Below are 19,091 nucleotides of genomic sequence, written 5' to 3' on the forward strand. Positions count from 1 at the left end.
AATCAAAAGGTTGGTCTAGATCACATCCTAGAGTTTTAAAAGTTGAAGAATTAGCATATGCTCCATCACAGGTGACTGCCACAACATTAATCCCAAATTTATCACATTGGGTAATAGCAATCCTAATTAATTGAGCTTGTACATTTGATTTAATTTTATCTACAAACCAATACCCAATTGGCCATTTCCATTTTTGTTTTAAGCTAGACAACATAAAAACTAAAACCTCCGTTGACTCTTTTTCACAGTCTTCAACTGTCAAACTATTACCATAGTCACAATAACCAACAAACCTTAAAAAATTTTAATTTATAAATTTATATCTAGTTATAATATATTCAACTATGAATAATATTTTCTAATAATACATACATATGACTAACTTTATCCCACTGAACTGATTTTTTAATACTCATGGAGTCTAATATCAAACAACAAAATTTGTCTTCTTTGGGAAATTTACCTATTTCTAATAGGACATCTTGTAAAATACCAGTTTCAGCATTTATATTTGATACCCAATTTCGTATAGCACTTGGATTAGGCAAAGAAATTGAAGTCCTTTAAATTACAATTTATTTTTCAAAATTACAATTTCTGTAACTCAAATATATAATTGTTTCAGTTATTGAGGATATATACCTACCTAACATAGTTATATGCTTTTGGAGAATAAAAATAAAGTGTAGTTGCAAACTTTTTTACTTCTTCGCTGTATCGCCTTGCAGTAGGAGCCACATTACCATTATTTATAATATCTTTTAAAAAAACCTCAGTAAAATTTTTTTCAATTATATTAGTAGTTTCTCTATCAGTACAGGATCCAATAGTAGACATCAATTGCTGATAAGAATAATTTTTATTAATAAAAATTACAATATAGTTTATTAATATATAAATATACAGTTAAGTTTCACTCATCCGGTAATCAGTCATCACTAATCACTAGAGGCATTTCACATATTATAATAACTTATTAAGTGTGTACTAAGACTAAGCCAATCTTTCTCAGTTAGCATTTACGTAAATACCTCAAGTGAATTTATTTTTGTGTTCTGCCTTCTAACCGTTTGTTGTAAAAGTTTAATTCGCTTTTTGAGGTTGGCTTTTTTTGGTGTATCAAACAATTTTTTTTTAAATTTTCTTTTAAGTGTTGGTGTATATGTAGGGGTATGAGGTGACTGGCTGGAATCTGCAACAAATTTAATACATGACAAAGCATTATTGTATATAAATTAAAATTGTTAACATATTTAACTTACTAGGTCCAATAAAAGTCAGATCGACAACTTCATAATTACACCCAGCATTTTCAACACCAGAATCAATAGGTAAATTAGGAGAAGTAGTTATTATATTAATTATATTTGATGAAGAAGAAACTGTAGATAAAAATGTAATTTACTTAATATAGGTAAGTAGTAGTAATAGGTAAGTAGTACAAATACAACATTGAATGTAAAGAAGAATTTAATTTTACCTGAAGAACTATAATTGTGATCAAATTTGTTGCTGCTTAAACATTTTATTGCTTTTTTGGAACAATCGAAATTGGATGGTATAGCTGTATTTTTTAATATAAGTTTTTCGGGGGCTTCAACAAATTCACTTTTATTAAAATGGAGACTGCATAAGCGTGAAAATTTTGTTGGAATGAAGTTATCTCTTTGGATAGAGTGCACCCATTTTTGTCTCCTTAACTCATCGATTGGAAATCTATAATTAAAAACAAAATATCAAACACATTATTAAAAGTGTATTTCAGTAGAGCTAATTATTTTTGATAACTTTTTTGTAAAGTATTTAGTTACCTAAATAATTTTGTAGTTGAACCAACAACCCCGTCCTTGCTACTGCATCCATCAGCACAGCACTTATATGGCATAATTGGAAAAATAGCATAAAAATATTAAGTCTCAAAACAATATACCTATTGCAAAAAACAGAACACAACAATACTGTCAACAGTGTCAACTACTCAGTTTTGAGTTTTCACAGTAGTACAGTACACAAGTCAACAGACAACAACAACAATTGATAAGGCAAAATCTACATCGGCCTCGATTAAAATGGCGGATAATAACTTCGCATATTATCATCAGTTAGCAATCTAGTTTATTATACATATCTGTGGAAGGGACACTGGCTGGGAACTCAAAAATACTATTCAATTTGTTGGAATATCAGTGTATCCATAAAATAACAAAAATGTAAAATTATTTTTGTCTGGTTACACTGACTTGCCAATTTTATAGGGCCTCGGACCGTTACGAGCCTACAAATGCCATAGATCCGGTGGCGAGTGTTATGGTTGCGGAGCCATTGATAAATGATAACATTCAAATTACCGCGTGAATTTAAATATTATAATCACTATAAATATATTAATGTAATTAAATAAAAAAATTGAATATTAAATATTATAATAATTATTTATTGAACTTATCTATATTATGTATAAGAATTTTCGTGTTGTATAATTTAATCTATAATATCAATAATCTTTATTACCACCATATAAATCATACCTTATAATCATAATTATTTATTATTAATATATTTAGTTAAAAAATGAAATTGTAATATAAATGTTTCGACTTCTGTTTCGACCAATAAATAAATAAAAAATGTCACTCTAAGTATATAATAATAATAAGCAATTACTTTAAAATAAAAACAATTGTACAAAATAAAAAATAATTCAAACTTATCCTAGGTATAAAAATTTAATTTTCTTTATTAGTTTTGTTTTTTGGCACCTGTAAGAAAAACATAAAATAGTACCGAATGAGTGTATTGGAATGAAAATTAAATGTAGATCTACGTCAAAAATTCTCTTTTGTAGTTTCATTTTACCCCTTTCCAACTTATTTTTTGTTTACTCAAAGGCACAGTTTAATTTTCTAAAGCAGCGATGAAACATGAATGGATGCAATCAATTTTTGATTTATTTGCTGTAGTTGTTCTCGTGATTTTATCTACTCTAACGATTGCTCAATTTTTCGTAATATGTTCTGCCTTAAGTTGTATAATAAAATATCTGCAAAAAAAAATTAAATAAATGTTTTTTAAATAATCCTTCTTCAATAAATTACCACCATCATAGTGTAATTCGTTTTCCTCGTCTTTATGTGCTGTCTCCATTGGTTCATCATCTTTACATGTAATGTTTGCCTGTACTACGTCTGTGTGTGCTATCTCTTTTAGTTGTTTGTCTACATTTTCTATAGGTTTTTGGCTGATGAGGTTCATTCCAACGGCGTGTATATGTATGCACATATTATTTCGAATTGAATACTCCTGGAAATTACACGTGTAATCATGGAAAAACGCATTACATTTTGTGCCAGGAAGTAAACAAATATCATCTTCACACAATGGTCACTCTTTTACTTCTGTTTTATGTACATTGTACATCATATTTTTGTCAGTGAACGATTATACGTTCCAAGAGTTATCGTCTAATGAATTGCAGATAACTTTTGATTGACTTTGTTTTTTCAATTTCTTATGATTTGCACGAAGAAATTTCAACTTATTTGTTCGTTTAAATCGTATTTGTTTTTTTAGTACATCATTTTCTTTAATTGTTAAGTATTTTTTCAAGTAGCACAAACAATCGTACACGCTTTTGACTTTTAATCTACACATAATTTTTTCTTTTAACACTCTATGGAAGCTTTCTAAATTCATATTTTTGTTACAACCGGCATTTTTCCTGTAACAGTATGCCCAAAACTGTTGATTTTGGCCATAATATTTGAAAAAATAATCCAAAAAAATTTGAAGATCGTCATTGTTTGTAAGAAAAACGTGTAATTTGTTTTTGAATTTTTCTTTATCTAATTCAGTAGATAGATCATAAAGTATTTTAGTGATGATTACTTTCTTTTCTTTATTTTTTATCTTTGATAAATTTTTACGCCATGCTAAGGGGACATGCTATGTGCAAAATAATGTGTGTTCCACAGGACCCATTTTTTTAATCCAACTGTTAAAATAGGAACTCTGCATATCTGACATAATTGTGTTTGGCGACACAGTACCCAGTCGATCATTGATTTTTTCAAGCAGAATGCTCATGATCACTTCGTCATTTCTATTGGTTAATAAAAAAGCAACTGGGTAGCCTTCGGAGTCTACATCTATTACTAACAATGTATGTAAAATAAAATTATTTGGATTCGTTCCATGCGTACCATCAATCAAATTGTTTTGTAACCATACCGTTTCAAATTACGCTCTTGATTTTCATTCATGTATCCTAATGCGAAATCGTCTTTCTTTAATGTTGGAAACTGATGGATGGCCTACGTGTAATTTTTGATACACAACCGAACACATACCGTCGATTTTAGAAGTTTTTATATTCATAAATGCAGGTTTTTTGAACCTATCAGTTTTGGAATAATTTTGGGCACAGTTTTCAAACGTTTTTCACCTGAACGATGACATAAATATTGTTTTACATTAAATGTTTTTGTATTTCAAGACATAGCTACAGGAAACTGAATAAAACAATTTTTTTCTTCTTTAATTTTCCATTTCTGAAATTCACTCAAAGATGTGAATTTTAAGTGTTCATACACGAAGTCTATGTTGTGGTATTTTTGGTAGTGTTCATTTATAAGGATTCTTGTATTAAATGGTTCACAAATAAGACACTTAAAATGTGTTCCCTGTATAATGTATAATATTAAAATCAATTAGTTACAAATCCAAAAAAAAAATATATATATATATATATTTATAGTTAATTACCCTGAGATTTGAATTTTCTTTCAAAATTACATGATGTTTACTTAAGTGTCTAATTAAATCATTCTTTCGGGTATATTTCTTTGAACAATGAGCACATTCCTATAAAGTTCAAGAATACGAGATGGTCCAGATGATTATGATATATGTTTCAATGTTAAATATAAAATAGAACAAATCTACTTTACCGAATACATTTTACTGTTACGTTACTGTTCGTTTTAAAACAATGTTTAAAAAAAATTATATGTAAGAAAAAAATATAAAAACGATATCCGTAAAGTAGATGTAACATATAAGATATAACCACTAAAACTAAACTATAATATTTGTTATGGCCAAACTTACAAAATCATCTCGGTCTAACAAATGCTTATTTATTAAATGACGTCTTAAGGTATCTTTCCGAAAAAATGTTTTATTACAATCATGACATTCCTATAATAATTATAGAAAGAAATATTATATTATTATACTAAATATTAGTACACATACTATTTTAAAATGTATTTATAAATTACTTACAAAAAAATCATGGACACGAAAAAAATTTGTCCCTTCTAAGGTCCGTTTTGAATGAACACTTTTCTTATGCAATTTTAACCCTTCAAAACTAGCAAACTGTTTTAGGCAGAGATTGCATAGTACCTATTCAAAAACATGATGAAGTTATAAATTTTTATTTTTTTTTAATTTTACCTAAACATGGTATGCTTAATGTTTGTATGTAATACTATGTACCTATTTCTGTATTCCTACTCATTAGGTAGGTACACAAAACCGACTGATTCAGTATCTTCAAATAAACTTATTATTATTAAAACAGCGGGAACTTTACTAATCTTATACAAATATTTACCTTACAATCTTTATAAGATTTTTCCTTGATGTTTTTAATATGTGCAATACGAATGTGCTGCGCTTGACTATATTTGTTTGAAAATAGCTTTGAGCATTGAGAACATTTCTAAATTATTCAATATATAAACATAAAATAAGTTATTAACATCAACATTTTTATAGATGAGCGGAGTAGTTGACTAACATTCTGCGGGAGACACCCGTACCACTCCACTCCGATTATATACATTTTAAATACTCATAACTTATAAACTACTCGTCCAAAATTTGATTTTTTTATGTATCGAAATACTTAAATGGGTCACCTACTTGTACACAAAAAATAGATATACTGCATAGTGCATTATAAATTCTAATATACTTAGTACTTACAAAAGAATCACGTTTGTACTTGTGTAGAATTTCTATATGACGTATTAAAATATCCTTGAACTTTTGATTACATTCATTGCATTCCTACAAATTTAAAATAAATAAAGTTATATAAAAAAAATATATACTTACATGCTACATATACTATAGAAGTTATAACTATATTTACTTACAAATCTATTATCAACGTTATTTTGTAGATTGTGAGTCGATTGATGTCGGCTTAAATTATATTTTTTGGTAAAATTTGCATCACATTTTTCGCAAACAAAAGTCATATTTTACAATTCAATATAAAAATTAATATTATATACTATAATTATATTATATTATTATTTTTAATAATTTGATGATATTATGGAATATTAATCACTAGCAAGAAAATAAATACCTGTTTAAATGTTCAGATACTACAGTAATAAAAATGGTATAGGTAAAGGTAGTAATAAAGATTATTTATATTATAGATTAAATTATACAACACGGAAATTCCTATACGATAGATAAGTTCAATAAATAATTATTATATATTTTATTACCATTGCCGAAACATGTAATATAATATAATATTCAATATTCAATTTTGTTATTTAATTACATTAATATATTTATAATGATTATAATATTTAAATTCACGCGGTTATTTAATTATATTAATATATTTATAATGATTATAATATTTAAATTTACGCGGTAATTTGAATGTTATCATTTATCAGTGGCTCCACAACCATAACACTCACCACCGGATCTATGGCATTTGTAGGCTAGTCGGACAGTTTGGCAACGGGATGGGGCCAGTTGGACCCTTTGATAAGAAATTATAGATGATAACAGAAATTAAAAGTTCGAACACTAACCTCAAATCGCAAAAATTCAAATTAATACCAACTATTCAACATTGTAAATAATTCTACTACGATTTTTGAGTATATAAATTTCTCAGCCTGGTCCCCAGAACCAGATACATTATTTATCCGTCGGTTGAAATTTTAAATTAGTAAATAACCGTTATTTTAACAAATTTAACGGTCATTTTACGTTTGCCACTTCTGGCTGGAGGTTGGTGCTTTTTTCAACATGTAAACGTAAGTAAAACTTGAATTTTTTAATTTTCCTCTTAATCATAAGTTCTTACATGAATTGTTTGCAATGTATCTGAATGTTTATTAGATATTAAATATTAATTTATAACAGGTGCACTCCTGATTAATAATATTTTTCGATTAGCAAGTACTACATTTAAGTTTTTACACGTTTTTGTGAAAACAATTTCAACATTATTATTTATTTGTATTTTTTACATTGACAGTTTATATATCACTACACTTATAAAGTAAATAATTTGCTTATTATTACAATGCAAATAATTTAATACTTAAAAAATTACAAATAATATACTTCCATTTTATATTTATTAATAAAATCATCATGTGCTATTTTAGAACTATTTTCCTTTTTAAGTTTGCAACTACTTTCTTAATAGGTATGTAAATTGAACAATTCACTAAACCGTTAATGTAACATACTTGTTTTTAATGTGTCGCGTACTTAAAAAGAATATGTTCACATGTTGCAGAACTTAATTAAATTGTTACTATTACTAAAAATTTTAAATAATTTGTTTAAGTTAGTAAAAGCCTCTTTTTTAATAAAAACGTTAAACAAAAAAAATGATTTTTTAACAATAACACTTTTATAACAGTTATTTGAAGGAAAATGTTTTATTTTGAATTAGTAATTTGGAAAATGCATTGCTATTTAAATTAAATTTAAAGAATAAATGTGTTGGACAATGTTGACAAACCTAGATGATGTATACAATTATTAGTGATTTAAAAACTAAATTGTAAACACTGTCCTTAATTATTGTCGTTTAATGATTTTAATTGTTGAATGTTAATTAAATAATAAATTATTTATTAATAATCGCAAACTTATACAAACATCTAATAACCAGTTGTTTTCGGATATAAAATATTTTTAAGCATAATATGGTACAACTATTATAAAAACCACAACAAATGTATCCAAGTATGTGAAGACATTTTTTCTTAGAAGTATAATTATTTTAATAATGGTATAGGTTATAGGTATTATGTCATTGAGTGAGTTACTTTTGAACTCATTGACTAAAATCTATTAAAAAACAATTACTTAGTTATTCAAAGTTGTAATTTATATGACAGAAGTTTCAGTTAAATGTATTATTGTTATATTGTATATTAATTAATATAATTTATAACATTGGTGCAACATGTATTAATTTTTATCAGTGCACCACTACAAATGAAATATGATGAATATACAAAAATCAACTAACTATGGTAATAATATGATACAAAACTTTTATTTTTAGTTTTCTATCACAGTAGTCAGAATGCCACGGATAATTACTAAGTATTAAATATTACTATAACTATTAAGTATTATGTGTACAATTAATTATTTGAAATCAATTTTTCACTTAGTTTTTCTATTGTCACTATCTAAATTAAATACGAGTGTTTTGGGCCATAGTACCTTCAATAGAATTCACCAGATTATTACAAGATTTAAAATATTTTTATTTTTTTATAATTACAGATTTAAAAATACTGAATGCTGCTTAAAAATCTTCTAAATATATTTAATGCAGTAAGAACCATGGATCTTGTTGTGATGGCTGTTTTGATGACACATGCTGCAGTATTTAACATAACCATAACTTTTGTATTCAACAGTTACACATATTTTATAGATAAAGTGTAAAACTATTTTGAGATAGTTAGATAAAGAATGGTTTTTTAAATCCCACAATTTAATATATTTTTATATAAATATTTAATACTGTCCGAAAATTTGATGACAGTGATGATTAAAATTTTATTTTTGTTCAGTTTGGAAGAATGTGTGACATTGCCTATTTTTTGATTTTTATCAATTAACTTTAACCTTATGTTAAATTAATAATTTATTAATTATGGAGAACACCAAAAATAATTTTAATTTATCTCTATTTTAATTACCTAAATTATGTATGTTTTTAACTGAAACAACTTCAATATTTAATTATTAATATATTATGTTAAAAATTATTAATATTATGAAAGTAAAATGTAAATCTAACCAAATAATAATTTAAATTAGATATTTTATCATATTTATGAAACTAATTTAAATTAAATTTTTTTATTTTAATGAAGAAGCACAAGATGAAGAAGCACAAGCACAAGACGAAGAAGCACATGCACAAGACGAAGAAGTATATGCACAAGCACAAGATGAAGAGGAAGAAGAAGCACCAGCTCAAAATGAAGATGAAGAAGCTGCACCAAGGACATATAGGATAATTCCCGACATTCGACTCAACTCGAAATTTTATGTGGACAATTTTGGATATAAATATTATCAAAAAAAGGTACTCATCAATCGAATAACTTTGATATGTGAGCTACAAAAAAAAGTCAACCGTCCTATATGTCATGGTACAGCATCCATCAGTAGAAATGAGATGGACAACCACATTTTGATTGTAAACCCACACAATCATCAGCCGGATGACATTGATTTAAATGTACCATTCCTGAGGAATGCTCTCGGTGAGAGAGCTGTTGATAGGACTATCACAAATCCATCAATTCGAGGTCTATATAATAGCGAAATAATTAGGTAAGTTATTTGACTTAATTGTAGGGGTGAAATACAAATATATACATTTTGCTAATTATATGATAATATTTTTTTTATACTTTTGGCAGGCATCCCGAAGCTGCCATTCGCTATACATTCCTCCAATCACAATCGAGGGCAAAAAAGATGAGACAGTCGAGGCGCCCTCGGTTACCTCAGGACATGCACGACCTTTCAGAAATGTTGAGAGACCCCCGGAATACAAATTATGCTTCCACATTTCAAATTCCTTCAACTGCATTTTTCAATCAAGAATTGATTGTAAATGGAGTAAGTGTTGGAATTATTTTTGCAAATATTTCTGCAATTGAAAGGTATCGTGAACAGTTGGTTACAGTAGAGATGGTTGGAATAGACGGTACCTATAAGACGCTTCCTCAAGTGCCAGGGGACTTGCGATCTTTCTTGACATTTCAAATACTCTACAAAAGTGTGGTAAGCAATTTCTTCTAGTGATATTCGTTATTACTGTTGTCAGCAATATAATGGTCTAAATATTTTTTTCTTTTACAATTTAGGCATTTCCAATGGTCTATGTCCTTTTGGGAAGTGAGACAAAAGATACGTACTCTGCGTTATTCGCCGTGATACGCAATATTCTACCATTAAATTATGATAGAATCCGGTTTGTTACTGATTATGAGCGTGCTCTCATGAATGCTGTCCGACAAATCTTCCCGAACAGTGATTTGCTATGTTGTTGGTTCCATTATACTCAGGTAATACAAAAACATTTTGTTATGACCATACCTGCCAGATATTTATTTGAAATTTATATGAATGTTACAGTCAGTTGTAAGATATTGTCACCGAAAGGTGAATGGTGTCTTGAACTTGGTAAAGAGGCATGAAGTGGCAGCTCGTATTTTCAGAATGGTAAATTTGAGTTTCTTTTACAAGTAAATATTGTTGTATTTCAATTGTATTTTATATTTCAGGTACTAGCATTGCCTCATCTACCGGCTGAAAGGGGTAATCCGAGGTGCCCTAATTTTTGTATGGAAGATGGCTTCCATACAATTGTCGACTACTCCTCACAATTTTCTGAAATTCATGAGGTTATGAGTCGTTTCTTCTACATTTTCAATTATTGGTTTTTGCAAATTGGTCCTCGGCACTTGAGCGTTTTTGGTCAAGATCACCGGGCCAAAAACTACTTGGAATCCTTCCACTCAACGTTGCTCACCCAAATTGGACGCCACCCTAATATTTGGGATTTTCTTCGTGAGTCATATTTGTTGCACTTGATCGTACTGTGGTCTCTATGTTGCATTATCCCATAAATGTTTGTGTTGTATGTAATATATGTTATGTGTTTATATATGTTATGTGTTTTATGTTATATGTTTTATGTTTTATGTTTGTGTTATTGTTAGGTACATGTTTAACATAATCAACAGTGTAACGACAGTTCTTGAGAACAAAATTAGTAAGTTCCATCAATATTTGTATTTAATATAATATTTTTTTTTTCTATTTGCTGTACTTATTTATTATTGCCTTCGCAAGCTTAACCTGGTGTTGTAAAATTTGAACAATTTCCTTATTACTTATTAGTATTGAATCATTGTTAAAATAGCTTAGTTTGTAAATGTATCATTATAAATTTTAGTAGTTGTGTGGTGAATATTTGTGCTTTGTTAATGATATGCATGTTACCATGCTTGTTGTTAAATAGGTATCACTTTTAATAGTACCTCCAGCATGAAAAATTATTTTAAATTATCATTATTGTCAACAATATTATATTTATTTTTTAAATAATAATTGTTTATATTTATATTTTTAACAGAAAGGCTGATTATTGTGGAAAATCAGTTCTTTGTAGAATTTCAACAGTGCACCAATAACCTCATGGTAATTGTTTAATTAATTTTAATTTTTTGAACAAACATAATTGTTGTTTTGGTTGTTATTGAATAATATCAATTATCAATTATATTTACTTTTTTAGATCAGAGATGGCACTTCCAGATCTGAAAGAGAAAACACAACAAGGATCATCAGAGAATCTGTACAGCAACTGAACAGAGACGGTGATCTATTGATGTTTTTGAGGAGGACTGGTCACCGAAACGATGGCTATGTTCGACAACAAATTGGACCTTATCCTTGAGTACATTGTAAATACTGTACTTATTGTAATTAATTTAAATTTAATTTTCTACTTGTCCGCTTAGGAAAAATAAATCTACTAGGTAATTAATTGTACTTATGATTGTAGGAGGTCTATCATTGTTGATGTCCGGAGTAATTTAACAGCCTATATTTGTCACTAACCGATCTATACACACAAACACATATACATATATACACACCTTACACATCATTACATCTCATAGCTAGCTAGTATTTGCGTGGCGAACCCAACCACTACTAGTTGAGTTATAACACTATTACACATAAAACATGCAGATCGGTTGGTGTATAATATGGTGTGTGTTAACATCTTTAAGCCGGGGTGCGTGATCTACCATAGTCCCTGTTAAACAGTTGAAAATGTAAGTGCTATAATACAAATATAATTTGTTGTAAATATACTATCGATTTATATGCTTATCCATTTAAAAAGTTAAATTAATTATTTTTATTAATTATTAAATATTACCTAACCTAACCTAAAATAAAGACTCATGTTAATATATCTGTTCAAAACAATTGTGTGCCACATCTAGTTTTCTTAATTGGACATATAAAACCAATTTTTGAATAAGTGGACATATTTAATCTGTGTCTTGATTTTATTTCAAAAGTATTAGTGATCATATGATTAATTAAAATAGTCTGGCTTTCTCAAATTTTCCATCATCAATAGAAGGGGTTTATATAGGCAAATTCTATACATTTTAATTATTCTTGAGTTATAAAATATTGGTTGATTCTTCTATTATTATATCTATATGATACATTTTATTTTTTAAATTATTTTATCAAACAGTAAATTTAATAATGAACGTAGTGTGTATTTTATTATATTGGACCATCTATTATTATTGGCATACAGTTTTAAAGGTGTTTTCTATAGGCAACCCTACTACACATTCAATATTTTCACGATTTCCTATTTTCCTCGCAAACCGTCTCATACATAAAAATTGTGTACTCATTAATAATTATTTAACTGTCCAAATTCTGATATTTTTTATGAAGTTTTGTCCAAAAACTTAATTTTTTAATTTTTATTATTACATTTTCCAAAAATTTATCTCTAACACTAAATCCTTTAATACTGGCCCCATCCATATAAAATCTTCAAGGATCGACGCAGTTTCGTCCCTATAGGTGATTTTCTAATTAGTAAAATTTTTTAACTCAATTATTTAGACTATAAGTAGTGTTTCAAATCATATCGAGCATCATGCGGCAATGATATGATATATTATAAATTTGAAAAATTCGTACGAAAAAAACTATTGTGTGTTCAGCTATAAAAGTTACGTACGACAATGGTTAGGCCCCTCCAAAAAGTCTCCCGTAGTTGGGGTTCTATGAACTTTTTTTTCGTTATTACTCGTTTTAGGTTTGTTTACGTTTCGACGTTTGGCAATTATGCCATCAACATAAAAAATAGTTTATTTAGAAGTAGTTTTTCATCAAATCACATCGAGAATACATCTATTCAATGTTTATAGTGTTTATACCCCTCGTTTAGCATTAAGAATTTAATATGTAAGCAATTTCGTTGTATATACGAGATATAATCATCAATTTTAAAATGTACGACGCAGTCAGTCGATCATTTGATCGTAAGCCATACAATTTTTATAATAAGTTGTTTTACTCAACACTATATTTTATGATCCTTCATTAAATACCTAATGCTTTAATAACTATTCAGTATTTGACTCAATCAATAAATTAAATTCATCAACCAAAACTGCGTTGATATTTGATTTTCATTCCTTAAGAAGAACCTTCTACCAAACAATTAAATAAGCGAACAAGATTTGACTGGAACGGGATATAATAGTGTTAAATATGAACAATTATTGTTCATATAGGTAATTGATGAACTTAGAATTTCAATCATTAAAATTAACGGTATAAAGGCCTCGAAAATACTTATAATTAAATGTATTTTGTTGTGCATGTATAATAGTAATATGAAAAGTACCAACATCTACTAATGCTGAACAATAGGTGTAGTAAATTACAAAATTACATATTATAGTATATTAGTTTTATATTCAGAACTTGAGAACTGTAGTGATCGTCCGTTTGTGGATGAGATTAATCCCACATAGGAGAATGGGTAACGGTAAAATTTAAAGGTATCGATAGGAAATTTTATGGAGATTCCATTTACATAGTCAGTGTAACGAATTTTTTAGTCAATAAATAGATAGGTTTCAAAAAGAATAAAAATTTTAAAAAACAATACAAAATTCGCTTTATCAATTATCATATATTATATATTATGATAATGAATTATTAACCATGGTTTATAAGGTTACCACTTCGAATGCAGACAACTAATAATTGAGATTAGGTTCAATTTTGATATTTTTTTAATTATTTTAATATTTTGTATTTTTCAACTTTTATAAGTACCTAGTTTCTGTTTAATTAAATAATGTTAAGTTCACTATAGATACAGAACACAAATTTGATTAACATTTTGATGATTGTAACAATATAAGTTACAAAATAAAGTATGTACAATCATAAAATATTATATTTAATAACAGGATTAACTCTTTCCGGCACGGTGGGATACACGTAATCCCACCAAAAAAATAGCCCGTCCGACACGGTGGGACAAATAGCATACCACCTATAATCTATTTTTTTTCTATTTTTAATTCGTCTGTTGGTTTAATTTAAGATATTTAATATGTTTTCTATAATATATAGCTAATGCATATAAATTCTTAGAAGGCTAACATTATTAAATATAATTTAATTAATTTTCTTAAATTATTATTTTTAAATATTTATTCTTAAAACTTGATGTTTAGTTTTCTCCTTATTGACTCGACCGATTTGCTTGATTATTATTTCATTGAATTCCAAATATAAAATAGATTATTTTGGTTTTGGTTTTAATTAGCTATTCTAAGTATATGGCTTGATATTTGTGTAAAAGAGAGCATCCATTATATGTCCCGCCGTGCAATTACGCGTGAGTATTCATAGTGGACACCACTGGTGGTACGCGTACTGTGCGATTTCGTTTATTGTTGGATTTATTGTTTATTATTCGTCGAAGTGTGCGATTTTATTATTTTTTAATTATTTTATTACAATGGCTAAACGTTATTCAGACTATGAAGTAAATGAAATGTTATTCGAAGATTTACCGTCAGATGACGAAAGTTTATCGTCTATTGATGATACCGATGACGACGAAACATATGTTCCCGAACCTAATAATAATACATTATTAGTTACCGACTCCGATTCAGACAGTGATGAAAATGTAGAGATTTTAAACATAGAAGAAAATGTTACTTATATTCTCCCAAGTCCGCAAAAAAATCGTTCGTCAAATCGTCGAAAAATTCCAAATAAATTCACACCAAATGCTTTCCCTAACTGTCGTGGTCGTGAACTTTTTCCTAGTATTGAAAATTATCAAATAAACGATGAACTTGCTGTACCTTTACTAACACAAAATATGTCAAGGGAAGTACAAACTTTTGACTCAAATTCAAATTTTCAAGACGAGTTTATGGAACCTGTTTGGTCGTCTAATCTAATTTGGTTGTTTCAGTTTTGAAGAATACATACTAGTATCAACGTGGACACAAAAAAAATATTATAAGGAACGATTTTTTTATAAGTGTATAATTATATTAAAATATTTATAATAAGTATTGTATAAACATTTTTTGCTACTATATTTTGTGCATCAGCAGTTTATATGTTTTATTTTGCAGTTAAGTTTTAATTTGTATTAAGGTATCCTGGTTATTTTTTTTAATTCATTATATAATTTATTTTAATTGTTAATTATATGCATATAGACAATTAAGCAAATTGTCAAATTAAAGTTATATAAATAAATTAATTCGTATGAAATGACAGAAAAGAATAGTTACTCTACGTAGATGTATAAAATATATGAAACATTTATTGCATGGTGGGATTTACGCTGTCCCACCTTTGGTAACTTCCTAAGTTTTTAAGTATTTTTTGTTTTATTTCTAAAATCTATGTTTAATTATAATTCTAAATACAAAATAGTAACGAAAAAAAAAAAAACATAAAAATTTATATGTCTGTGCAACAAGGGTGTAGAACATACTCAAAATCTCGTGCATTGAAGAGTTAAACATTAGTTGTTAATGTTTTGTTTATATTTACTGTGAGTAGGTATGAAGAATTTTGTATAAAATGAACTCCACTGGTGATTCTGTTTCATATCTCGGCCACAAAATCTTTACTTAACACATGCGAGTGTAATCGATTCATAGATGTAAAAGCAAACCACAAACACATTCAAACCTTCATAACTCAAATCATGTAAGTTCTATAGTGTTAAAATGTATTACTTATGAAAGGTTTATTTAAAGTTATTAATATTGTTATTTTTTTCTTTTCTCATAGACATAAAGTGCATACTGCATACCTCATTCAATAATAAAGAAGCTGCTACTTCAGGTCTGTGTTCCATATTAAATGATAGAATTTGGTGTTTCCACAGGAGTTAATTTTCTGTGGCTGGTTCAGACATTAAATATGTGATCTATTATTACTAAACATAACTTGTTGGTTTTTATTTATTGTCTTATTATACTTTTATACTATTTAAATGCAAATTTCATCTATAAAAATAAAAAATTGAAATAATGATTTTTATTGGATAATGGATATTTATATTTCTATAAATAATTATTTTGTATTCATACCTAAATTACAAACTTAAGACTTGTATTAATATATAAACTTTAGTTAAGTCATTTAATTTAATTTTTGTATAATCATGAAATACAAAATACCGAATCTGTTCACTAAAGTAAACATGTCACATCTCTTCTACTCAACAATGTATTCTTCAATTCATATATATTGACTATTTAATGTATAATTGAATGTTTTTTTCTTGTATTCAATAACAAAAATAACTAATAAGTAACATATAAAATATATGTATTATAATATAATTTACAACCGATTTTAATAAGTATGTATGTTTTTGAAACTTCATTTAAGTCAAGAAATATTACATATAATTGTTCTTGAAAAATTTATAAGAGCATAATAATCTTATTTTAAGCTTTTTTAACACATAAATCTAATCTCTACTTATTACTATTTTATATAGGTAGTACATATCTTTTTATGTTTAATTTATAAAATTATTTTATTTATAAAAGTTAAATTGATCATTTTTTTCATTGTAAGTAATCATTATTTTAGTATTATGAAATAGTATCGTTTTTTATATCTTAATTATCATCAGTGGCATAATATTAATTGTATATATATATTTTAGATCACTGACCCTGGCACCACAAATTAAAAATGTTGGGGTAAAAATGGTATCACAAATTTGTAACCAATTCGTAATAATTCGTAACCACAAATTTGGAAATCAATAAGAATACTTAAATATTCTAAAATAATAAACATACAACTCAGAAATATACCTAGGAATAAAATAATTAAAATAATTAAAAAACTAAAAAAGTTCGTTCGGCGATCAATAATCCTGGCGATCAATGTATCATATTATTACATTTTCTTGTTAAGTATAATACAAATAATCTTTATACAATATAATATCTGCTTGAGAATAAAACTAGCGGTAATTTAAAATTGACCAATGATATTGCGTAGTTGAACACAGCTGCTGAAACAGACCGCATGGCCTAATATTGTTCATTCCCGGCCCCAACAAATACTATCATGAACTTATTTACACTACAGTGTTTACAGTACAGTGGTATTGACTCAAAAGTTGATAATAAAAATGTAATAAGATAACAGTATACAGTATTATAATAATAACTAAATACAAATTATATAACAAATGCAATGTTTTCGGAAAAAATTAAATCAATCTACGTAGTAATTATAATTAATGAAATTACTTTAAAAGTATTACATAAAATAAATAATAATATAGGTGCCTAGGTACATAATGATAATAGCATACTATATTAAAGTCTAACAGACTTTTTTCTGTCCAGAATGGCTTTAAATAGGTACATACAATGATACCTATTTAATTGAATTCAATTTTAACATATCCACTCGACACATTGTGTTTTCATTTTCAATAAAATGTTCATATTTTCCAACCAATATAATATTTGTATTCAATTTAAACTTTCAAACATTTCATGTATTTAATTTTCATGTAGGTATTCAAAAAAACTACAATACCTAAGTCTAACTAAAATTTTTCAGATGCTTGTCAATAAATATAAATACCAATAGATATACCTAAGATGTTTGATATTAATTAAGGACTTTTTGAGTAATTGCGACACTTATATAATAATGTTAGCAGTACCCATAAGGCTAAAAAAGTATAAAATAAAAAAAAAATTATTATCCGACGACTGAGAAACACCTTGTTAGGCATATATTATACGTATTTTGTTATAATTAATTCGCATTAAATGTATTGATCTACGCTAATTAAAATACATATATTTTTTATGTACTGTGTGATTTATGTGTGTGACGCGTGTAATGAATGAATGCAGCACATATATCTACTAAATAATTTAGCAATTATACGATAAAATGTTTTTAATTATTTATTATACGTATCGCTTATTTGTTACACTATTTGGCTTACAGCTGTTAGTTCAAAATCTGATATTATACAAACATAACGTACATTATACATTTGGTTACAAAACAATTATGAATTACCTTATGTTTCCTTTTTACGAAAACCACAATTTTTTCATAGTATAGAGCTAAGAATTGTATATACAATTAAATTTTGTGTGCTAAATAAATGTGTATAATATGCTTACTTAATATTATAACTAGGGAACGGATTTTATTGTAATAAAAAAATCAATATACGTATCAATTTTACATAAAATATGGAATAAAAATCCAAAATATGTAAATATTAAATAAAAGTAATACAAATTATGTAGGTATATAACAGTGGCGTAACTTAGAGTCAATCCTGGGGGGGGGGGCAAGCAGTAGTAAAACTAAAAATGCGTTATTACTATTAATAAATAAAAAAATACTTAAAACTCGTTTTTTTTTTATTTTACATTATAAAACTGATAAAACGATATAAGACTCAACAAAATTATTAAAAACTATACAATATACTTAATATTACTTATATATACAAATTTATTTTAACAAAAGTCAACGACCACGAATGGATGCACCTTTATCAAATTCGTTAATTACTTGATCAATGTTAACTTGTCTATCTCTCTCAATATAAAGTGGCAATACTACTTAGTCTTGTTTGACCCATTGTAAGTCGTAGGTATGTTTTC

General features: G+C 27.1%; 1 protein-coding gene across 1 annotated transcript; it reads left to right on the top strand.

Moving 5' to 3' along the window:
* The first annotated feature begins 8,015 nt into the window (after positions 1-8,015).
* Positions 8,016-16,371, top strand: LOC132925742 (uncharacterized). The gene is made up of 11 exons (XM_060990110.1): positions 8,016-8,025; positions 9,177-9,642; positions 9,732-10,098; positions 10,182-10,382; positions 10,453-10,539; positions 10,602-10,887; positions 11,456-11,520; positions 11,618-11,795; positions 11,888-12,164; positions 15,979-16,128; positions 16,213-16,371. The coding sequence occupies exons 1-8, from the start codon at positions 8,016-8,018 to the stop codon at positions 11,777-11,779; spliced, it is 1,644 nt and encodes a 547-aa protein (XP_060846093.1). The 3' UTR covers positions 11,780-11,795; positions 11,888-12,164; positions 15,979-16,128; positions 16,213-16,371.
* Positions 16,372-19,091: the final 2,720 nt, after the last annotated feature.

This window comes from Rhopalosiphum padi, chromosome 3 (assembly GCF_020882245.1).
Source record: "Rhopalosiphum padi isolate XX-2018 chromosome 3, ASM2088224v1, whole genome shotgun sequence".
Classification (NCBI taxonomy): domain Eukaryota; kingdom Metazoa; phylum Arthropoda; class Insecta; order Hemiptera; family Aphididae; genus Rhopalosiphum; species Rhopalosiphum padi.

What these genes read in the sequence shown, in the direction of transcription:
- LOC132925742 (XM_060990110.1), top strand. An exon ending in AAATACTCTACAAAAGTGTG is followed by an intron (nt 10,099 to 10,181) that starts GTAAGCAATTTC and finishes TTTACAATTTAG; the next exon opens with GCATTTCCAATGGTCTATGT. An exon ending in CAGCTCGTATTTTCAGAATG is followed by an intron (nt 10,540 to 10,601) that starts GTAAATTTGAGT and finishes TTTATATTTCAG; the next exon opens with GTACTAGCATTGCCTCATCT.